Consider the following 25,732-nt stretch of genomic DNA (forward strand, 5'->3'; position numbering starts at 1 on the left):
TGTTTGCATTTTTCTTGCAACTACGGTTGTTAAGTTTAAATACTTGTATATTAGTATGATATTTCGCTTAGCCATAACAAGTGGTACTAAGTTATTTGAATTCTAAAACACATCAATATCCATCAAAACCTATCCCAAAGGAGTTCTTATGACGCCTTCACCATGAGTAAGTAAAAATATTTTTTTGTCATTGTAATGAATTCCAAATATTACAAAAGTCGAAAGCTCGAATTTTTAAGACTTTCCAAATTACTAAAAAATTTTCAAAATTTTTATTTCTATAGAAAATATTGTAAAAATTTTATTTCCAAAGAAATTTTTGTCAAAATTGTATTTCTATAGAAAATTTTGCCAAAAGTTTATTCCAATAGAAAATTTATGAAGAAGTACCTCTTTGCAAAATCTACAAAGATCAAGAATTCTACCAATGTACAAAACAGTAAAAAATGTGTGATGAAAATGTACCAAATGGCTCGCGGTCGTGCCACAGTGCATTTGGCAGTCGAAATGTATCAAAAAAAAGCACAAAAGTGTCAACTTCAACTGTGCAGTAAAACTGCGTCAGTAGGTGAGGAAAGTTTCTCCAAAGTCATGCAGTTTTTGTCGGTGTTTCTCTCAAATATCATACAGTTTGCGTTGGCGTCACCCAGTTCTGTTCTCTGACGGCTTTACGAAACTTAACGAAACTCGGATTTAGTTTCGTTATCAAAGTTATTATACCATGACCACTATGTGGTTAGTTTTAGACAGTAGGTTCTAAATCCGAGTTTCGTTAAGTTTCGTAAAACCGTCAGAGAACAGAACTGGGTGACGCCAACGCAAACTGTATAAAATTTCAATTTAGGAAATTATTGTAATTTTATTTTATTATGATATATTGGTATTACTCAATTATGTATGGAACAAAATATCGGCCAAATGGGCGCCATCCGATGGTCCATCCGATGGTCCAAATTTTCGATGACACTGAGGCATAATGGAGGTTCTATGCAGTTAATGTGCAGAATTATCTGATCCTTTAGCTCTTGAATTGTTGCTGGCTTATCGACGTACACCTTTTCTTTCAAATAACCCCCAAAGAAAAATGTCCAACGGTGTCAAATCACATGATCTTGGCAGCCAATTGACATTGCCATTACGTGAGATAACACGGCCATTGAATTTGTTGCGCAAAAGAGCCATTGTTTCGTTAGCTGTGTGGCAAGTGGCACCGTCCTGCTGAAACCATATATCGTCCACATCCATATCTTCCAATTCGGGCGATAAAAAGTTCGTTATCATCTCACGATAGCGAACACCAATCACAGTAACTGCCTGACCGGCCTCATTTTGGAAAAAATACGGCCCGATGATGCCGCCAGCCCATAAACCGCACCACACAGTCGCTCTTTGTGGGTGCATTGGTTTTTCGACAATCACTCTTGGATTCTCATTTGCCCAAATGCGGCAATTCTGTCCAGATAGACTTCTACAAAATCTATAGACTCAAAATTTAAGTCGGCTAATGCACTAGGGTGGAACACAATGTTAGTAAAAAACAAGTAAGGAAAGTCTAAAGTCGACCGGGGCCGACTATATTATACCCTGCACCACTTTGTAGATCTAAATTTTCGATACCATATCACATTCGTCAAATGTGTTGGGGGCTATATATAAAGGTTTGTCCCGAATATATATGTATTAAAAGTTTAGGAAAATTAGAGTCATTTTTACAACTTTTCGACTAAGCAGTGGCGATTTTACAAGGAAAATGTTGGTATTTTGACCATTTTTGTCGAAATCAGAAAAACATATATATGGGAGCTATATCTAAATCTGAACCGATTTCAACCAAATTTGGCACGCATAGCTACAATGCTAATTCTACTCCCTGTGCAAAATTTCAAATAAATCGGAGCAAACAATTGGCCTCTGTGGTCATATGAGTGTAAATCGGTCGAAAGTTATATATGGAAGCTATATCTAAATCTGAACCGATTTCAACCAAATTTGGCACGCATAGCTACAATGCTAAATCTACTCCCTGTGCAAAATTTCAACCAAATTGGGCCAACACTCTGGCTATTGAATCAACCATATTAAACCATATTAGTCCATATCGGGCGAAAGATATATATGGGAGCTATATCTAAATCTGAACCGATTTCAATCAAATTTTGCACACTTAACTGCTCTACTAATTGTACTCCTAGTGCAAAATTTGAACCAAATTCGGCAAAAAATCTGGCTTCTGGGGCCATATCGGGCGAAAGATATATATGGAAGCTATATCTAAATCTGAACCGATTTCAATAAAATTTTGCACACTTAACTATACGACTAATTGTTATGTTCGTACAAAATTTCAAGCAAATCGCTATAAAACTCTGGCTGCTGGGTCCATATTAGTGCATATCGGGCGAAAGATATATATGGGAGCTATATCTAAAACTGAACCGATTTCTTCCAAAATCAATAGGGTTATATTCTGACCCAAATTAGGAACATGTGCCAAATTTGAGGGCGATTGAACTTAAATTATGACCTAGACTTTGTTCACAAAAATGTGTTCACAGACAGACGGACAGACAGACGATGGTTATATCGACTCAGGGACCCACCCTGAGCATCATTGCCAAAGACACCATTTGTCTATCTCGTCTCCTTCTGGGTGTTACAAACATATGCACTAACTTACACAGTGTGACGCAGGGTATATATATATATATATATATATATATATATATATATATATATATATATATATATATATATATATATATATATATATATATATATATATATATATATATATATATATATATATATATATATATATATATATATATATATATATATATATATATATATATATATATGAGCTACATATATATATATATATATATATATATATATATATATATATATATACATATATATATATATATATATATATATATATATATATATATATATATATATATATATATATATATATATTTTTTTTTTTTTTTTTTTTTTTTCATCCGCCTGCAAAATTTTATCGAAATCGGATCAAATTTAGATATAATTCCCACATATATGTATCGCCCGTTTACTCAAATTCAGCTCAATGTTACCTTCTATGGTATCAACCAAACCTGCAAAATAACATCCAAAACGATTCAGATTTAGATATAGATATAGGAGCCACCATGGTCCAATGGTTACCATGCCCGCCTTGCATACACAAGGTTGTGGGTTCGATTCCTGCTTCGACCGAACACCAAAAAGTTTTTCAGCGGTGGATTATCCTACCTCAGTAATGCTGGTGACATTTCTGAGGGTTTCAAAGCTTCTCTATGTGGTTTCACTGCAATGTGGAACGCCGTTCGGACTCGGCTATAAAAAGGAGGTCCCTTGTCATTGAGCTTAACATGGAATCGGCCAGCACTCAGTGATAAGAAAGAAGTTCACCAATGTGGTATCACAATGGACTGAATAGTCTAAGTGAGCCTGATACATCGGGCTGCCACCTAACCTAGCCTAACTTTACCTAACCTAGATATAGATATACGTCCCATATATATGGAGCTCCCGATTTAAAAAAAAAATCCACCTAGTAACCTTATTTTTATGATGTCTAATAGGAGCCGGGGCTGCCAATAAAATTAAAAAAAAAATCGTCACTTTTTTCCGAAGAAATCATTATAATCGTCACTTCCATTTCTGCAATGTAAATAACATTAAACCCAAAGTAACTTTTTGGTTAAAAACAAAAGTATTTAACTCATATAAAAGTAACTCACATAAAATAAAAATAAAGATTAAAAAAATAACAAAATCTTCTACAGATATAAAATTTTGACAAAATTTTCTATAGTAATGAAATTTTGCAAAAATTTTCTTAGAAAAAATTTTGAAAATATTTTTCTTCGAAAAAAGTGTTGCTAGAATTTACTATAGAAAAATTCTATAGAAATAAAAATTAGCAAAAATTTGCTATAGAAATAAAATTTTGACAAAATTTTCTATAGAAATAAAATTTTGACAAAATTTTTTGTAGAAACAAAATTTTGACAAAATTTTCTATAGAAATAAAATTTTGAAAAAATTTTCTATAGAAATAACATTTTGACAAAATTTGCTATAGAAATAAAATTTTGACAAAATATTCTATAGAAATAACATTTTGACAAATAAATATTTTGACAAAATTTTCTATGGAAATAAAATGTTGACATAATTTTCTTTAAAAATAAAATTTTGACAAAATTTTCTTTAGAAATAAAATTTTGACAAAATTTTCGATAGAAATAAAATTTTGACAAAATTTTCTATGGAAATAAAATTTTGACAAATTTTTCTATAGAAATAAAATTTTGACAAAATTTTCTATAGAAATAAAATTTTGACAAATTTTCTATGGAAATAGAATTTTGACAAATATAATATGTTTTTAAGCGAAATGTTTAAAATTCCTTTTTAATTCTACAATTTCAGATCTATCCCGAAGCTATGTAATCAACATTTTGGGTCCTGTTTTCCTAATTCTCGTCACGACTTCAACCTCAGTCCACTCGACTGACAGCATCATCTTTGATCCCAACGAGTTGTGTCCTTTGCTAGCAATAGGTACCAAAATCAAAGATCCTGGCTATTGCAATGTCTACATAGAATGTAAGAATGACACAAGTATCTCGGTAGAATGTCCCGAAGGCAAATGGTTTGATCGCAACAAGGGTAAATGTGTTAAAGAGGGAACCACCACCTGTTTGACCAGTCAGCCATGTTTGGGTAAAAATAATGTATTTGTGGCACATCCCTATTCATGTCAACACTATTATTATTGCCGCAAAGGATATGGTTTATTGAGAACGTGTAAATTTAACATGACCTTTAATCCAAATGCAGAAAAGTGTTTACCAAATTACCGTTGTAAAATTGGTCTGGTACCCGAAGAATATTGTAACGTTGTAGCCGACGGTGTACCTATTAAGGATCCTAATACAAGTGATGGCTATTACACATGTAAGAAATCCGTATTGCATTATAAACAATGCAAAAAAGGTTATGAATTCAATGTTTCGAAAGGAAAATGTACGAAGGTTAAAAACCCAGGAACAACGCAAAAGCCACAAACTACCACAGAAATCCCGGAAACAACTGAAATTCCCGAAGGCCCAGAAACAACAGGCAAGCCTCAAACAACGGCCAAGCCTCCAACCACGGAAACAAGCCAAGGACCCGAAACTACTGATGTAACAGAAACTACCAAATATCCGCAAACACCCGAAGAAACCCCTGAAACTACAGGCAAGCCTCAAACAACAGGCAAACCTCAAACAACAGGCAAGCCTCAAACAACGGGCAAGCCTTCAACAACGGACAAACCTCAAACAACGGAAACAAGCCAAGGACCCGAAACAACTGAAGTAACAGAAACCACACAATATCCGCAAACACCCGTAGGCCCAGAATCCACTTTATGTACAACTCAGCCAACAACAATTACAACACCTGCAAATCCAGAAACAAGTGAAAGTCCCCAAACTACGCCACCTACTACAACCGGGCCCCAAACTACTACCACACCAATCACGGAGGAACCAGAGTTTCCCAATGAAATTAAATGTTCGCAAGATGGAGTTTTCATATCCGATGGTCAATCTTGTGATGGTTATTATTATTGTATGGAAAATGCTATGGGAGATTTCACTATGATCCATGGTCGCTGTGTGGCAAATCGTTTCTTTGATGCCGAACATGGAGGGCAATGTGTATTGCGCACCAAAGTTGCATGTATCCATAATCGTTGTATTACCCTCGGCATGGATAACATACAAATGGCCAATATCCATAGCGATGGCTGTCGGGGATTTTCATTGTGTCAAGATGGTCAAGAGATTGGTAGATATGAATGTCCCAAAGCCCAATATTTTGATGAAATAACACAACGTTGCACCCATGAAATGGTGGAACACTTGGCTTGTGTCGAAGTTTAACACATAGCGAACAAATAAATGCAATAAAATGAAGATGAAAAACTGGAAACTAATCCAATTTTATGGATTATGGGAAATTTGTTTGGAAATTTGTTTAAGTACTGAAAAAAATTAACATTTTATATCTACAGAAAATTTTGTCAAAATTTTAGTTCCATAGAAAATTTGGTCAAAATTTTATTTCCATAGATAATTTTGACAATATTTTATTTCAATAGAAAATTTGGACAAAAATTTATTTTATAGAAAATTTGGACAACATTTTATTTCTATAGAAAATTTGGACCAAATTTTATTTCTATAGAAAAATTTCTCAACATTCTATTTGTCTAGAAAAAATTTTGATAAAATTTTCATAATAAATAGAATTTTGTCAAAATTGTATTTCTATAGAAAATTTTATTTCTATATAAAATTTAGGCAAAATTTTATTTCTATAGAAAATTTTGACAAAATTTTGTTTCTATATAAAATTTTCTATAATGTTGACAATTTTTTATAGAAAAACAAAAATTTTCAAAATTTTCTATAGAAATAAAACTTTGTCAAAATTTTCTATAGAAATAAAATTTTGTCAAATTTTTCTATAGAAGTACAATTTTGTCAAAATTTTCTATAGAAATAAAATCTTGACAAAATTTTCTACAGAAATGTAATTTTGACAAAATTTTCTATTGAAATAAAATTTTATTTCTAAAGAAAATTTTAATAAAATTTTATTTCTATTGAAAATTTTGTGAAAATTTTATTTCTGTAGAAACTTTTTGCAAAATTTTATTTCTATAGAAAATTTTGACAAAACATTATTTCTATAGAAAATTAAGACAAACTTTTGTTTCTTTATAAAATTTTCTATAGAAGTAAAATTTTGTCAAAATTTTCTATAGGAATAAAAAATTTGTCATAATGTTCTATAGAAATAAAATTTTGTCAAAATTTTCTAAAAAATAAAACTTTGACAAAATTTTCTACAGAAATAAAATTTTGACAAAATTTTCTATAGAAATAAAATTTTGACAAAATTTTCTATAGAAAGACAATTTTGACAAAAGACAAAATTTTGACAAAAGACAATTTTGACAAAATTTTCTATAGAAATAAAATCTTGACAAAATTTTCTACAGAAATGAAATTTTGACAAAATTTTCTATTGAAATAAAATTTTATTTCTAAAGGAAATTTTATTTCTATTGAAAATTTTGTCAAAATTAGATTTCTATAGAAAATTTTGTGAAAATTTTATTTCTGTAGAAACTTTTTGCAAAATTTTATTTCTATCGAAAATTTTGACAAAATATTATTTCTATAGAAAATTTAGACAAAATTTTGTTTCTTTATAAAATTTTGTAAAATTTTGACATATTTTTATAGAAAAAAAAATTGTCAAAATTTTCTATAGAAGTAAAATTTTGTCAAAATTTTCTATAGGAATAAAATTTTGTCAAAATGTTCTATAGAAATAAAATTTTGTCAAAATTTTCTAAAAAAGTAAAACTTTGACAAAATTTTCCACAGAAATAAAATTTTGACAAAATTTTCTACAGAAATGAAATTTTGACAAAATTTTCTATTGAAATAAAATTTTATTTCTAAAGGAAATTTTATTTCTATTGAAAATTTTGTCAAAATTAGATTTCTATAGAAAATTTTGTGAAAATTTTATTTCTGTAGAAACTTTTTGCAAAATTTTATTTCTATCGAAAATTTTGACAAAATATTATTTCTATAGAAAATTTAGACAAAATTTTGTTTCTTTATAAAATTTTGTAAAATTTTGACAAATTTTTATAGAAAAAAAAATTGTCAAAATTTTCTATAGAAGTAAAATTTTGTCAAAATTTTCTATAGGAATAAAAAATTTGTCATAATGTTCTATAGAAATAAAATTTTGTCAACATTTTCTAAAAAATAAAACTTTGACAAAATTTTCTACAGAAATAAAATTTTGACAAAATTTTCTATAGAAATAAAATTTTGACAAAATTTTCTATAGAAAGACAATTTTGACAAAAGACAAAGTTTTGACAAAAGACAATTTTGACAAAATTTTTTATAGAAATAAAATCTTGACAAAATTTTCTACAGAAATGAAATTTTGACAAAATTTTCTATTGAAATAAAATTTTATTTCTAAAGGAAATTTTATTTCTATTGAAAATTTTGTCAAAATTAGATTTCTATAGAAAATTTTGTGAAAATTTTATTTCTGTAGAAACTTTTTGCAAAATTTTATTTCTATCGAAAATTTTGACAAAATATTATTTTTATAGAAAATTTAGACAAAATTTTGTTTCTTTATAAAATTTTTTAAAATTTTGACAAATTTTTATAGAAAAAAAAATTGTCAAAATTTTCTATAGAAGTAAAATTTTGTCAAAATTTTCTATAGGAATAAAATTTTGTCAAAATGTTCTATAGAAATAAAATTTTGTCAAAATTTTCTAAAAAAGTAAAACTTTGACAAAATTTTCCACAGAAATAAAATTTTGACAAAATTTTCTACAGAAATAAAATTTTGACAAAATTTTCTATAGAAATAAAATTTTGACAAAATTTTCTATAGAAAGACAATTTTGACAAAATTTTCTATAGAAATAAATTTTGTCCAAATTGTATTTCTATAGAAAATTTTATTTCTATATAAAATTTAGACAAAATTTTATTTCTTAGAAAATTTTGACAAAATTTTGTTTCTATATAAAATTTTTTATACAAAAACAAAATTTTTCAAAATTTTCTATAGAAATAAAACTTTGTCAAAATTTTCTATAGAAATAAAATTTTGTCAAAATTTTCTATAGAAATAAAATCTTGACAACATTTTCTACATAAATAAAATTTTGACTAAATTTTCTACAGAAATAAAATTGTATTTCTAAAGGAAATTTTACAAAAATTTTATTTCTATAGAAAATTTTGTCAAAATTAGATTTCTATAGAAAATTTTGTCAAAATTGTATTTCTGTAGAAAATTTTAGCAAAATTTTATTTCTTTAGAAAATTTTGACAAAATATTATTTCTATAGAAAATTTAGATTTTTTTTTCTATATGAAAGTTTACTAAAATTTTGACAAATTTTATAGGAAAACAAAATTTGTCAAAATTTTCTATAGAAGTTGTACTTTTTCAACATTTTCTATAGAAATAAAATTTTGTCAAAATGTCTAAAAAAATAAAATTTTTACAAAATTTTCTACAGAAATAACATTTTGACAAAATTTTCTACAGAAATAAAATTTTGACAAAATTTTCTATAGAAATAAAATTTTATTTCTATAGAACATTTGAACAAAATTTTATTTCTATAGAAAATTTTGTCAAAATTAGATTTCTATAGAAAAGTTTGTCAAAATTTTATTTCTGTAGAAACTTGTTGCAAAAATTTATTTCTATAGAAAATTTTGTCAAAATTTTATTTCTATAGAAAATGATGTCAAAATTTTCTTTAGCTGTCACTATACCTAACCTAACTTTTATATTGTACCCAAGATGAAGTGCATATATCATTTCATTTGTTGAACAACAGTTTTCTCGAATTGTCTCCCCAATTTCACATAGGCGACATGCTGACTGCGTCATACCGAACATTTTCTGCAATCTCATATATAATATCGCCTATCATGACGCTTTTTAATGCGTTCTTTATGGAATTTTATCACACATTACTGAGGTCAATTTAAAATTCATTATTAGGATGTACCGATGAAAGAAAAACACATGGGTGCAATATATATATATATATATGATGTATAACCCCAGTTTAATCCCCTCCGCACATACACACATACACTGTTTAAAATGTATCAAACTGTAAGCTGCTTTAGTTTTTATTTTCAATTCTTTTTCACTTTTTCTCCCATGCATTTGGGTCGTTCATAGGCAAGTTGGGGTAAACATTTCAATGACAATGTGAAATTACCTCCATATTAAATTGGCCACAAATAGAGAATTCATATTGGATTTACTGGATTGGGTATAAAATAGAATATTTTGTGATATTTGAGGGTAGATTTTTTGAGAGAATATTGTATAGAAAATGAAGCCACTGAGTTTAACTGCCTCCAAATAATTTTTGGCCATTCGTTTTAGGAGAATTGTCCGGAGCTGCCTCCGATACATATGGGTCGGATTTATTCTCTGTTCGGATTTCATTTATTTGATTTTATTGGATACTCGTATTTATATCGGCTCAGTACCACAGAAAGAAGGCGATGATTCGCTCCGCCGTTTTCAGTCGCCGCCTACCATTTTTTCCAGTCGATATCGCCATTGAATTTGTCGGCTCATCTCGACTCAAATTTAGCCGCCAATTTTGAACCTTCCACCCACAATCAATCAATTTCAAGCTGCTATAATAATTTTGAACAGCTTTATCTTCGAAAACTTAAATGAAATCTAAATTTGATTGGAAGATTTGTTTTACAACAAATCTCATTATAGTTGTCCGCCGCCGAATAGAAAAATTTGTATCGGCTTAGCCGTCAAGCCGCCGTCGACTAAAATGGGTCGGCTTCATACTCTGCTCAGCATTCAGGCCTTCGCTACCCATATATAGCCCCCATATAAACGGATCCCCAGATTTGGCTTGTGGATCCTCTAAGAGAAGCAAATTTCATCGGATCCGGTTGCAATTTTGTACATAGTGATATTATATGATCTCTAACAACCATGCAGGATATGGTCCATATCGGTCCATAGTTATATATAGATCCCTTACAAACCGATCCCCAGATTTGACCTCCGGTGTCTTTTGGAGAAGTAAAATTCATCCGGTTCGGTTGAAATTTGGTACGTGGTGTTAGTATATGGACTCTAACAACCATGCGGGAATTGGTCCACATCAGTCCATAATTATATAGCCCCCTTACAAACCGATACCCAGATTTGACCTCCGGTATCTTTTGGAGAAGTAAAATTCATCCGATTCGGTTGAAATTTGGTACGTGGTGTTAGTATATGGCCCCTAATAACCATGCCAAACTTGGTCTATATCGGTCCATAATCATATATAGCTCCCATATAAACCGATCCCCAGATTTGGTTTTGGAGCCTCTTGGTTGAGCAAACTTCATCCGATTCGGTTGAAATTTGGTACATTGTGTATGTGGCCGCTAACATCCATGCCAAACTTGGTCATTATCGGTCTATAGTTATATATAGCCCTCAGATAAACCGATCCCCAATCAGACAGAAATTGGTCCATATCGGTTCATAATTGTATATAGCTCCCGCATAAAGCGACCCCCATATCTCAATTCTAGCACTCTAATTACCGCGCAAAGGTTCATTTCGGTTCGTAATTATTTATAGACTTAACTATATGTACCGTTTTGCCTAATATATACCACGTATGGACTAACTTACAATTTAGAAGACGGTGTTAAGAAGAAGATGAGTATTACCACAATCACAATATTTAGTAGAAGTTTCTACGCAATCCATGGTGGAGGATACATAAGATTCGGCCTGGCCGAACTTACAGCCTTATATACTTGTTTTTGTTATTCCATCCAATTCGGGTTTACGCTTTGGTACATCAGATTTTATTCAGATCAAAAAACTCTGCGGCAAGGATGGGATGTGTCCAAAGTGATCTTGTGGTGATTCGGGTAGATTTAGCTGGACAAGCATGGGACACACGTCCGATTTGCTGCTATCAATCACTGATAACTGGGAATTGAGTCGATCTTAGTTAGGCCAAAACTATTCTGGTCTTCCGCGGGGGGGTTTCTTTTCTCCGCTGCTATGGGCTTTGGCTCTCTTTTGTAACGCTGGATCTCACGCTCTAGAAGGTAATGGTGGTGGTTGCCTATCCATAAGATGATGATTTGAATGGCTTCTGTGATAGCAACCCAGGAGATACTGACGTGACAATATGTAATTGTGTCTACGCATAGGGATGATCTCGGATATCCTCAAATTTCTATCAGTGAAATAACTGGAAAGATTAGCGAGGTAGACGTTAGGTTAGGTTAGGTGGCAGCCCGATGTATCAGGCTCACTTAGACTATTCAGTCCATTGTGATACCACATTGGTGAACTTCTCTCTTATCACTGAGTGCTGCCCGATTCCATGTTAAGCTCAATGACAAGGGACCTCCTTTTTATAGTCGAGTCCGAACGGCGTTCCACATTGCAGTGAAACCACTTAGAGAAGTTTTGAAACCCTCAGAAATGTCACCAGCATTACTGAGGTGGGATAATCCACCGCTGAAAAACTTTTTGGTGTTTGGTCGAAGCAGGAATCGAACCCACGACCTTGTGTATGCAAGGCGGGCATGATAACCATTGCACCACGGTGGCGGTGATAGGTAGACGTTTAATCAATCGCAATAGGCGCGGATGCCATGATTGTACAATCGTCCGCCTATGATATAATCTCAACTCCTTCTGGAGGGGATGGACTAGAGGATAGGTAGAGATTGAACGGTGCCAGAGGTATCATCCCACCTTGGGGGCTCGGAGACCACGAATGGCTTTCCTTTTCTCTCTATCACTCTTAGGATGCTCGACAAACTGTCGGCTGAAGAATCTAGCGCATCTCTTCCGAACAGCCACAGTCACTCTACCAAAGGTTACTGAGATCCCATCATCCTTTATAGCGGGGTTCGGAGGTCTCACACTGTTGACCACATCTCACCTATTCCTGCGCCGAAGTTACATTGTTTCAGGTGCTCTAACTATGTGTTCCGCTTGTGCTCGTCGACTATTTTACTAATCTCTAGATTCAGTTGCCTAATTCTAAGATCAGCAGGGTCAGCATGACGGCGTTCATCACGCTCGTCTGAGAGTCCCGCCTCTTTTGATGGGAATTCGGGACTCACTAGAGCAATTCGAACAGTCGGTATGAAACGAGCGGCTGCTGCGTTGAGCAACATGAACTCCCTCTGAGCAACATGAACATGGGAGGGGACGGGAGCTCACTGAAGAGGCGATCTGCACGACTGCGTTCATCTCGCTCGTCTGAGAGTCCCGCCTCTTTTGACGGGAATTCGGGACTCACTTGGGCAATTTGAACAGTGGGTATAAAACGAGCGGCTGCTGCGTTGAGCAACATGAACTCCCTCTGAGCAATATGAACATGGGAGGGGACGGGACGGGAGCTCACTGAAGAGGCGATCTGCACGACTACGTTCATCACGCTCGTCTGAGAGTCCCGCCTCTTTTGATGGGAATTCGGGACTCACTTGGGCAATTTGAACAGTGGGTATAAAACGAGCGGCTGCTGCGTTGAGCAACATGAACTCCCTCTGAGCAATATGAACATGGGAGGGGACGGGACGGGAGCTTACTGAAGAGGCGATCTGCACGACTACGTTCATCACGCTCGTCTGAGAGTCCCGCCTCTTTTGATGGGAATTCGGGACTCACTTGAGCAACTCGAACAGTCGGTATGAAACGAGCGGCTGCTGCGTTGATCAACATGAAGATGGGAGAGGGACGGAAACTCACTGAAGAGGCGATATGTGTATTCTCTGAAGCCGTTCCAGTTGGCTTTCCTTCGGTTGATAAACGAAGCGAGCGGCTGATCTGCCTCTGAGCAATATGAACATGGGAGGGAGACGGGAGCCCACAGAAGCGGCGATATCTGCATTCTCTGAATTCGTTCCAGTTGGCTTTCTTTTGGTTGATGAACGTTCGGCGTTCAGAGGTTATGAATCGGAGGGTCGGTCATTTGTGAGAAGTATGGGGAGATGGTTTGATCCCAGTGCAATGACGGGTTACCAGAATACGTCATTTATGAGATCAGGTGACGCTAAAGACATATCTGGTGAAGATAAAAAATTGAGTGTCAGGTGTCGCCGACAAAAATAGGTCGGTTTCATTCTCTGATGGTGTAGTTTCGTAGTTTATCTAAGTATCAGAGTATGAAAGTAGCCAAATTTATTGTCGGCGGCATTTGCGAATAAAATTTTTACCACCGCCGCACAGGTTTATGAAGTTTTTGCCGTCGGAAATGTAGGTAAATTTCATCGTAGTTTGTTAGACCATCTCTGTTCTTGATTAATACCAAAGCAGTCTCAAATTCTTTCAATCATATCATAAAATTTGTTTTATGTTAAATCTGATCAGAAGTCTGAAATGTTGGATTACATACTCCAAGACGGTTCACATTATGCACTTCCGATCAAGAAATATTGACTAACTCCAAAGGTGTCGCCGCTCAAAATCTTTTGTTTTTCTGGAAAGCTGTTTCAGTCCACTGACCCACTGTCGCTCTGTGTAAATTCATCCCCAGTATTTTGGCATCCCTACAAGAACAGGAAGTTTATATTTCGGTTTTGTTTTTATATCATAACTGCTATCGAAATCGTGTCAGAATAATAAACAAATTTATTTTCTGGAATACAGCGACCCACAAAAAGAACCCATAGACTTTACGCGCTGACCGCGTTTTCACAAGAAATGCAGCAATAAAATTTTAACGTTTATGGACCTTTTTTTTTCAAATATTGATTACATTTAAACCGCCAACGAGTACAAATTTCTCTGACTATCAGAATAATTGGCAATGTTTAGTCGCAGTTTTCATTCGCTCTTGGATTGTTGCTTTTTCTATAAATTGCCGTGTAATTTGTCTTGACAAAAAAAAAAAAAAAAAACAAAACAACAAACTGAAAGGAAAATTTTAAGAAAATAGATAAAATAATTGAATCATTGAAGTTAAAACATTGTTTTTATTTTTGGAAATATCTAGTGTTTAATGTTTATAAAATGTGTAAGTGTCTGAAAATAAAAGAAAAAATATTGGATTATCCAGTACTAAGTGATCTTCTCGAAACTAAATTTGGAATATTTTACCTCGCCGTTGTTATATAAGGCTCTATATATTGCGACAGCATGTCCTCGAAATTGTGGAATGTTCTCGAAATTTTGGTACGTCCTCGAAATGATGGCATGTCCTCGAAATGGTGCCTTATCCTCAACATTGTAACATCATGTCCTCGATATTGTGATAGCATATCGAGGACATTGTTGCAACAGGCCCTTTACTATAATAACAACGACATATAGCTTGTGGTACCAACCCATGATTTTATGTCCTCGAAATTATGGCATGTCCTGGATATGGTACATGTCCTCAACATTGTGGTATGCCCTCGAAATGATGACATGTCCTGGAAATGTTGCCTTGTCCCCAACATTTTGACATGATGCCCTCGATAAGGCGATAACATTTCCCCGATATTGTGGCACCTTTTCCTTGACTATGACAACGATGCCAAATAGTTCGTAGTACCTACCTCCTATGAATTATCTGTCAACGTCTAAAACTGGCAACCGTCGAGCGAAACAGAAGGACATTTTAATCTTACGTGAAGACAATATTTTCCCTGGACCCCTTGCAAAAAGCTATGGATCTTAAGACATACAAAGGTACAGTTAAAATGTTTGGCTGCCTTGGGATCGTCATATTGCGATAGCATGTCCTCGAAGTTGTATTATGTCCTCGAAATGATGGCATGTCCTGGAAATAGTGGCTTGTCCCCAACATTGTGACATGATGTCCTCGATATTTTGATATCATGTCCTCGATATTGTGATATCATGTCATTGACTATGCCTATGTATTATCTGTCAACGACTAGAGGTGGCAATCGTCGAGCTAATCAGAAGGACAATTTAATCTTACGTCAAAACAATATTTTCCATGGATTTTAAGGGTGATAACACAAACGATTAGAATAGAGCAAACAGTAGGAGTAGCACCAGATGAAATGCTAATCCATGATCTTATGCCTTTTGAGGTTATTGTGATTGGCGGGTGTGAGTTCTCAACGCCCGAAAGACAGTCGAGGGAGTTTGGGGTCATGTCATATGATCATGGGATATCTGAGGATAACACTTCCTACACCGATGAATCAATGATGGAGGAGAGAACAGGGCAGAACTGAACATTCACTGGGGTTGATATGTAATGTAACAAAGTAAAGCGCTATATTTAATTTTTTTTTGTTAAAAATAAAAATGTCGGTAATAACATCAAATTTTAGAATCGGTTTGGATTTGTTCGAATTGGCTAACATTGAAATGAATCATGGCCTTCAAAGCCATCACACGCCACACGAAAGTGGCTCTGCGGTATTTTGGCTCATTCGCGGCGAAACGCCGTCTTAAAATGATCGACACTTTGGTATTTTGTGGTGTTAAACTTAATGCCGAAGGCATTTTGGTGAGTAAGGTTTTACCTTTGTGCGGTAGAAATGAAACGAGGAACTTCCTTTTGAAGACTTTGGAATTTCAAACCTGACCTAATGTATATTACAAAAAGCGAAGGTTATGTTAGGCTAAGTTAGGTTAGGTGGCAATCCGATGTATCAGGCTCACTTAGACTTAGATTAAGTCCATTGTGATACCACATTGGTGAACTTCTCTCTTATCACTGAGTGCTGCCCGATTCCATGTTAAGCTCAATGACAAGAGACCTGCTTTTTATAGCCGAGTCCGAACGGCGACAAAAAGCGAAAATTCTATAGGAAAAAAATTGTCAAAATTTTACCTCTATAGAAAATTTTCTTAAAAATTTCTTCCTGTAGAAAATTTTGTCAAAATATTGTTTCCATACAAAATTTTGTCAAAATTTTGTTTCTATAGAAAATTTTGGAAAAATTTCATTTATGTACGATATTTTGTCTAAATTTTATTTTATACAAAATTTTATCAAATTTTTATTTCTATCGATTTTGTCAAAATTTTATTTTTACTTTTTGACAAAATTTTCTATAGAAAAAAATTGTTTTGCACAAATTTTCTTTAGAAATAAAATTTTGCAAAAATTTTCTTTAGAAATAACATTTTGCACAAATTTTCTTTAGAAATAAAATTTTACACAAATTTTCTTTAGAAATAAAATTTTGCACAAATTTTCTTTAGAAATAAAATTTTGACAACATTTTCTATAAAAATTTTCAATAGAAATAAAATTTTCTATATAAAAAAAAAATTGAAAAAAAATTCTATAGAAAAAACATTTGTTTGCACAAATTTTCTTTAGAAATAAAATTTTGACAAAATTTTCTATAAAAATAAAATTGTGGCAAAATTTTCTATAGAAATAAAATTTTGACAAAATTTTCTATAGAAATAAAATTTTGACAAATTTTTCAATAGAAATAAAATTTGGACAAAATTTTCTATAGAAATAAAATTTTGACAAAAATTGTCTATAGAAATAAAATTTTGCAAAAATTTTCTATAGAAATAAAATTTTGCAAAAATTTTCTATAGAAATAAAATTTTGCAAAAATTTTCTATAGAAATAAAATTTTGCAAAAATTTTCTATAGAATAAAAATTTCTATTTAAAAAAAAGTTAACAAAATTTTTATATAGAAATAAAATTTTGACAAAATTTTCTATAGAAATAAAAAAATGTTGACAAAATTTTCTATAATAATTTTTTAGAGAAATAAAATTTTGACAAAATTTTCTATAGAAATAAAATTTTGACAAAAATTTCTATAGAAATAAAAAAATTTTGACAAAATTTTCCATAAAAATTTTTTAGAGAAATAAAATTTTGACAAAATTTTCTATAGAAATAAAATTTTGAAAAAATTTCCTATAGAAATAAAATTTTGACAAAAATTGTCTATAGAAATAAACTTTTGCAAAAATTTTCTATAGAAATAAAATTTTCTATTTAAAAAAAAATTTGATAAAATTTTCTATAGAAATAAAATTGTGACAAAATTTTCTATAGAAATAAAATTGTGAAAAAATTTTCTATAGAAATAAAATTTTTACAAAATTTTCTTTAGAAATAAAATTTTCGACAAAATTTTCTATAGAAATAAAATTTTGAAAAAATTGTTTATAAAATTTTTTTATAGAAATAAAGTTTTGACAAAATTTTCTATAGAAATAAAATTTTGACAAAAATTTCGTATAGAAATAAAATTTTGACAAAAATTGTCTATAGAAATAAAATTTTTTAAAAATTTTCTGTAGAAACAAAATTTTCTATTTAAAATAAAATTTTTACAAAATTTTCTGTAGAAATAAAATTTTCTATTTAAAATAAAATTTTTACAAAATTTTCTATAGAAATAAAATTTTGACAAAATTTTCTATAGAAATAAAATTTTGACAAAATTTTCTATAGAAATAAAATTTTGACAAAAATTTCTATAGAAAAAAATTTTTGACGAAATTTTCTATAGAAATAAAATTTTGCAAAAATTTTCTTTAGAAATAAAATTTTGACAAAATGTTCTATAGAAACACAATTTTCGACAAAATTTTCCATAGAAATAAAATATTAACAAAACTAAAATTTTGAAAAAATTGTCTATAGAATAAAATTTTGACAAAATTTTCTATAGAAATGAAAGTTTGACAAATGTGTGTATAGAAATAAAATTTTGACAAAATTTTCCATAGAAAGAACATTTTTACAAATTTGTCTATAGAAATACCATTTTTAATAAAATTTTCTATAGAAATAAAATTTTGGCAAAATTTTCTAAAGAAATAAAATTTTGCAAAAATTTTCTATAGAAATAAAATTTTGCAAAAATTTTCTATAGAAATAAAATTTTGCAAAAATTTTCTATAGGAATAAATAAATTTTTGCTAAAATTTTCTATAGAAATAAAATTTTGCAAGAATTTTCTATAAATATAAATTAAATACAAAATAATCTATAGAAATAAAATTTTAACAAAATTTGAAATCTAACAAAATATAAAACATTTCTTTCAAAACAAAAAACATTTTTTATTATCCTTACCACAAAATTATGATCAACCACCTCAAAATTATTTATTTGCTTAATTTAGTAGATTTTTGGTAAAATTTTCTTTAAATTTGGTGGACTATGTTTGGCAAGAATGGCAACTGTGTTGCCATTTTGGCGACCTGAAACAGTCATATTGTTTTACTATTCCGTATTTGTTTTTTTAAATATTTTTTTATTAATGTTTATTTATTTCAATCAGAATATTATTATGAGACTACAATAAACAATAGTTTACATAAGTACACTTACATTATACATAGACCCATAGGGGGTATACTCAAGTATAACTAGGATAATGTTAGAATCATTATGAGTATAAATAACAAATATCAAAAATTTACCTTATTATGTATCGCTTACAATATTTCTAGTAATAAAAAATTTAAAAAAATTGCAAAAAAATTACAAAAAAATAAATTAATTAAAATACATTGATTATTTTTATATATAAAAAGGAGATGGGGGTAGGTGTTTGTAAAAAAAATAATTTTCTGTTGCATAAGCCACCAATATTTGATACTGTTAACACTTGCTTTCATGGTAAAATTTCTATCTATCTCAGGGATTGATGTGTCGAACCTGGTATTATTTAGATCTGTCCTGTCCACCATGACAGAATATAGAATATAGGGATCCCATTCATATCTTGCATGGGTCTCTTGCTATCAAGGTACAAAAAGGCTTCGGGGGGAACAAAACCTTTTATAACTGATTCTTCAATATAGATAACATCTGTATGGGGCCATTATTAAATTGAATTCTGTGCATTCTGTACATCTTAGAATATGTTTTCTAATAAGGGATATCAGAAAAGTTGTCAATTCTACTTATGTTTGCCCGATTGTATTTGGTTTCGGTAATATGTTGTCAACTGTTTTGTATCACCAATTTCAAAATTTTCTTAAATTAAGAAAATGATTTTTATGTATGAGATTTCGGTCGATAATGCAGTACAATAATTATTTTTTAAACATTTCTCTCTCATTCCAGTTAAAAATATTTACAGATATTTCCTTGCCTTTTCATCATTAAATCTAATATTGCCTATCAACTCCACCCTAAGTCAGAGGGAAGATTTTGATCCGGAGCATCTATGTCCGTTGATAGCTTACGGGACAAAAATTAAAGATCCACGCTATTGTAATGTACACATAGAATGCAGGAATGAGACAAGTGTCTCATATGCGTGTGCTGGCGATCTATGGTATGATCGGAATACGGGAGAGTGTGTTGAGCCGGAGAGTATAAAGTGTGTCTCAAGTCAACCCTGCCTGGGAAAGAATGATACATTTACCGCAGATCCTTACTCATGTCATGGCTATTATTATTGTCTTAATGGTAAAGGAAGTCTGGGTTATTGTACCAATGGCCGAAACTTTAATCCCAATACCATGAATTGTGTAGACAATTTTAGCTGTAGCATTGGCATTCTGCCCGAGGACTATTGCAATATTGTTCCAGAGGGTGTCTTCATTAGGGTGCCCAATACCTGTAGAGACTATCAAACATGTTGGCAATCCGTATTGTACAATGGAAGCTGTTCGGAAGGTTTTCATTTTAATGCCTACAAGGGCATATGTGATTTGCCCAAGAATGTGGATTGTGGCAATAAAAAACCGGAAATACCTCAGGATGTGAAATGCTATAGCGATGGAGTTTTTATTCCAGATGGTGGTACCTGCAATGGTTATTATTATTGTAGTGGCAAAGCAACTGGAGAATTTGATAAACTACATGGAAAATGCCCGGAGGGAAGATTTTTCGATGCTCATGATGGGGGACAATGTTTGCCTCGGACAAATGTTTCATGCTCCTACGATCGTTGTGTTACCAAGGGTATGAGTCAAATTGAAATGGTCAATGTACAGGGTGATGGTTGTAGGGGATATGCAATATGCCAACATGGTGTAGAGATAGGAAGAAACGTATGTCCCGAAGGAAAATATTTCGATGAGGCCATACAATTGTGTGTAAATGAGGAAATCCGGTATGTGGCATGTGCCATTGAAGATGGGGAAACCACAAGTAGTACAACAACAACCACAACAACAACTACAACAGTTATGCCAAGTACCTCAACAACAACAACCACCACTACCCCCTTACCAACAACAACCACACCATTACCTACAACCACTACAACTGTGTTACCAACCTCTACATCAGAACCTGCATCAACAACAACAATAGCGCCATCTACATTTGTCTCAGTTACCAGCACTCCATCTCCAACATCGTTTAGAAAATCCCCTACCACACCACCACCCAACCCACCTATTGATAGATCACAATATATTTTTGTGCCAACCATCGAATATTAAAGTCCAATTCTATAAAGAGATATGTAATTTTAGTTTTAGCCTCAATAATAAAATTTAATTTAGATACAAATTCAAAATAAATTTGGAATTTTGTTTGTTCGGACAGATGTCAAGATTGCTTTTGATACTTCTCCAGAAATATGAACTTCATTACGACCTTGTTATCGATTTTATGCTGAAGAAATATATGGCAATCTTAAATTTTTAGCATGAAAAAGAAAATCACAAAAATTCGTTACTGAAGTTTTTTATTGGGAAACCGGACTAAAAAGAAGAAATCCAGGATGTGCCATATTAAGTATCTAGCCAAATTTCTGCCGTCCATAAGTATTGAATAAGCATCGTCGGTAGCGACATTTTTCATAAGGACAATATTATCGACTGTTCACATTTTTCTATAGAAAATTTCTTTTTTTTTTAAATCTCTATAGAAATAAAATTTTTCAAAAATTTCCTATAGAATTAACATTTTTCAAAAATTTTCGATAGAAATAAACTATTGAGAAAATTTTCTATAGAAATAAAATTTTGAGAAAATTTTCTATAGAAATAAAAAATTGAAAAACTGTTCTATAGAAATAAAATTTTAAGAAAATTTTCTGTAGAAATAAAATTTTGAGAAAATTTTCTATAGAAATAAAATTTTCACCGAATTTGCGATTGAAATAAATTTTTAAATAAATTTTCTATGGAAATAAAGTTTTATATACACCGAAAAAAAAGTTTACTATTTTTTATGAAAAATGAACTAACCCATAGTAAGAATGACCATGATTTGGCGCCAAAGATTTTTTTCATCTAGATAAATTCATGATTTTCTTATAAATTAGTTCATGTATTGCATCGTATTTTAGTTCATTATTACTATGCTGTGGGAAGAATATACTTAAACTCATTCAAAATATTCCTGCTATCCGGAAAAAAGAACAATTTTTTGGGAAACCTGTATTAAGAAATTGGTTTGAAATAAATTGTTTGTCAGTATAATTTTCAAAAAAGTAGAGAAATTGAGGAATCAAGGGTACAACAAGCCTGTATACAACTAAGAAATTTTTCGTACAAAACAATTCAATTTTCTATAACCACCAGTATTTTATTTCAAAAAATTATTATTATATTGCACAAAGCTATGGCTTATGATATAAATAAAGAAAATATTTTTATTCGTACGTTGGGTGCAGTTACTTGTCGGTAGTTAGTAATTGCTTCTTCAAACGAGTAATATTCTATGTTATTAGGACTAAACTAATTAATTTAAATTTCCACGTTTTCTATCCATATGAAAGATATATGTGGCACAAGTTGCTATATTCATTGAATTGTTGTCCAATTTCGTCGATTTTGGCTAACTTTTGTTGGGCGGATTTGTCTTATAAGCATCTGAAATTGCAAAGTTATACAAAATATAAGAAAAATATTATCAAATTCTATCGTACATATTGATTTTAAACTTACGGTTTTCAAGAGTATTTCCTAGAGCCAATAAGGATATCAGCTTAGTTAGCATTAAACAGTAAGAATATTCCAAAAAATTACCATTACAAGGCCTGTCTACCTGCAAGTGAAAATAATTATCTTTAATAAATTGAAATTTTGGTTTTATCAAAAAGGGACAAAATACCGTTTATAGAAAAACCTACCACATTGAAAAATCCATCCAGTAGGTACATTATTAGTAGTCTTGGGCAAAATCGTTCACCGTAGTGATTCGGACTCATCGTTCCTTTTGTACAAAGGAACTAGTTCCTTCAAATCGTTCCATCGTTCCGGATTTGTATATTTGTCATCACTGTCATCTACTAAAGACAGACATTACATTGTTTGTTTACTGTGTGTAACGAAGTTCGTGGTCAATTGAAAGATACAAAAATATGAAAAATTGAGTGAAATTACTTCAAATAGTTTATAGTAATATACAAAAATTAAAGGAATGGAAAATTTAAGGAAATAACTAAATTCAGGAAGCCAAACTCTTTGGATGGATTTTTGGATTGAATAATACTATACTTTGTGCAAAATTATTCATTGGAAGAAATTACGATTTTTTTTTTGTCGTTTGTGAAGAGTCTGAGATGGAATTAAAGATTCTATTAAATAGCAGCATATCAGCCAATGGTTTAAATACATACGCGCCAAAACGAATGAATTGGTAAATAGCTCAAACAGAAGTAAAGAAATCAAACTGCGATCCGAAGAACGATGGAGCGTAAATTGAAAATAGAACTAAATGACAAAAGGAACGATGAGAACGAAAGAGATGGAACTAGTGACAGTCGTTCCTTTTAGTGAACCGTTCATTGGAACTAGTTCGTTCCGGAACGACACAAGACTAATTATTAGTCATATCCATGGACTAATGTGACGTTTTTGGAATTATTCTCAGAATATATTTGAAATAAAAAATACTATAAAATTATACATAATTTCCACTTGTCAGTATAGCATTTTGTATGTAAGGAGGATATTAAGTTCGAGTTTAGAGGCTAAAATCGCCATTTTCATGATAAGTTTTCTTTAATAATCCATTATAAAAAAAATAATCTTTATAAAAAACTTGGTTTGGGCTATTCTTCATCAAGTTATATTTAAATTTGTATCGCAGACGTATAATTTTATACTTTTCTTAGTGATTTATTTTTAATTTTAGCAGCTAAACTCGAACTTAGTACTCACCTTAGGAATTGCTGTAACATAAAAAAATATAGATTAAAAAATGGCTGTGATCAAGATGTAGAATGATTTCACTAACATCACATCATTCACTTCTCAGTTTCTAAAATGTTTCGAAATAAATGTATTTTCTTTAATAACCACCAATACCGCACGTACAATTTTGCAAAATTAAATCCACGTGTCCACTTCATAAATGCATCAACAGAACTGAATGCAGCAATAAAACTCAAAGACACAAATAGTCATAAAGGATACATACCTATCGTAAAGAAAAACAACTCCACACACACACACGATCCCTTTCTGATCTCGCTATTGCAAGAAAACAACTCTCACCACAAAAGATACCAACAACACAAAAGGAACATTCCATTGTCTCTCGAATCAAAACAACCAACAACAGCATAAATGACGCAATAACATACACAAACAATCATACGAGATATACACAAAATGTCTCTAAAAACTCCCTCACATGATGCAATGATTTCATTACTCTCTTCTCACTTTATTTTCCAGTAGCACGTTTATTGATTAGTTGGAATTCTATCTATAAGTTAAGGTAAAATATATACCAAATTTATGAGGAATCCATAAAAAGTGATATGCACCCGTCAAGGATTATATTAACTACTTTTTATTCTACTTTATCTAAAATTTTTTATGTGAGGAAAAACACTCCAACTTATAATAAAAAGGGAAATAATCTATAGGTAGCCATCATACGAATCGGTAATGTCGTTAAGTTAATTTTTACTACAAAAAAAAATTTCCATACAAAATTTTTTCTTAATAAATTGTCCACATTTCGTAGTAAGATTTTTATATTGCCCATGTATTTTTATAATAGAATCAACGATGCAATAACTACTGTGTTGGAAATTTATTTAAGGAAAAATCCTTCCCAGTTCCTAGTTAGTGAACTAAAAAACATTTACTGAATTTTTATAAGTTTTCCTTCAGCTAAGTTAATTTTCGTTGTGGTTACGAAAAATGAACTATATTACAGTAAATTTGTTGAACTATGTGGAAGTTAAAATGACCCTTAAATTTACAAGACACTTTTTTTTTCTGTGTAGAAATAAAATTTGTCCAAATTTTTTATAGAAATAACGTTTTGACAAAAATTTTATAGATATAAAATTTTAACATAATTTTCTATAGAAATAAAAATTTCGACAAAAGTTTCTTTAAATTTTACCAAAACTTCCTATAGAAATAACAATTAAAAAAAAAATTCCGTTGAAGTAAAATTTTGAGAAAACATTCTTCAGAAATATTATTTTGAGAAAATTGTCTATAAAAATAAAATTTTTAACAAATTTTTTTATAGAAATAAAATTTTGACCAAATTTTCTGTAGATATAAAAGTTTGACCAAGTTCTCTATAGGAAAAAAAAATAAAAGTTTGACACAATTTTCTATAGAAATAAAGTTTTGACACAATTTTCTATAGAGATAAAATTTTGACACAATTTTCTATAGAAATAAAATTTTGAGAAAATTTTCTATAGAAAGAAAATTGTCTATAAAAATAAAATTTTGAACAAATTTTTTATAGAAATAAAATTTTGACCAAATTTTCTGTAGATATAAAAGTTTGACCAAGTTCTCTATAGGAAAAAAAATACAAGTTTGACACAATTTTCTACAGAAATAAAGTTTTGACACAATTTTCTATAGAAATAAAATTTTGACACAATTTTCTATAGAAATAAAATTTTGAGAAAATTTTCTATAAAAAATAAAATTTTGACAAAATTTTATTTCTATAGAAGATTTGGTCAAAGTTTATTTCTATCGCGAATTCGGTGAAAATTTCTGTAGATATAAAAGTTTGACCAAGTTCTCTATAGGAAAAAAATAAAAGTTTGACACAATTTTCTATAGAAATAAAATTTTGACACAATTTTCTATAAAAATAAAATTTTGACACAATTTTCTATAGAAATAGAATTTTGAGAAAATTTTCTATAGAAATAAAATTTTGAGAAAATTTTCTATAGAAATAAAATTTTGACAAAATTTTATTT

The 25,732-nt window shown here is 30.9% G+C and overlaps 1 protein-coding gene and 1 long non-coding RNA gene across 2 annotated transcripts; one reads left to right on the forward strand and one right to left on the reverse strand.

The window, feature by feature from the left end:
* On the forward strand, positions 1-21,107 carry LOC142235309 (uncharacterized). The gene is made up of 5 exons (XM_075306565.1): positions 1-166; positions 4,462-5,957; positions 14,980-15,080; positions 15,629-15,732; positions 19,696-21,107. The coding sequence occupies exons 1-5, from the start codon at positions 163-165 to the stop codon at positions 21,024-21,026; spliced, it is 3,036 nt and encodes a 1,011-aa protein (XP_075162680.1). The 5' UTR covers positions 1-162; the 3' UTR covers positions 21,027-21,107.
* Positions 21,108-22,093: 986 nt separating this feature from the next.
* On the reverse strand, positions 22,094-22,685 carry LOC142236150 (uncharacterized). Its single transcript, XR_012721917.1, has 2 exons — positions 22,482-22,685; positions 22,094-22,406 (listed from the first exon to the last, which is right to left on the reverse strand). It is a non-coding gene; the product is annotated as an uncharacterized LOC142236150 (long non-coding RNA).
* Between the last annotated feature and the right edge of the window lie 3,047 nt (positions 22,686-25,732).

Source organism: Haematobia irritans, chromosome 4 (genome assembly GCF_050003625.1).
Source record: "Haematobia irritans isolate KBUSLIRL chromosome 4, ASM5000362v1, whole genome shotgun sequence".
NCBI classification, from domain to species: domain Eukaryota; kingdom Metazoa; phylum Arthropoda; class Insecta; order Diptera; family Muscidae; genus Haematobia; species Haematobia irritans.

Excerpts from the sequence above, each read along its gene's own strand:
- LOC142235309 (XM_075306565.1), top strand. Across the intron at positions 15,081-15,628 it reads TGCCCTCGAAATGATGACAT|GGTGATAACACAAACGATTA; the intron begins GTCCTGGAAATG and ends ATGGATTTTAAG. Across the intron at positions 15,733-19,695 it reads GGTTATTGTGATTGGCGGGT|TTAAAAATATTTACAGATAT; the intron begins GTGAGTTCTCAA and ends CTCTCATTCCAG.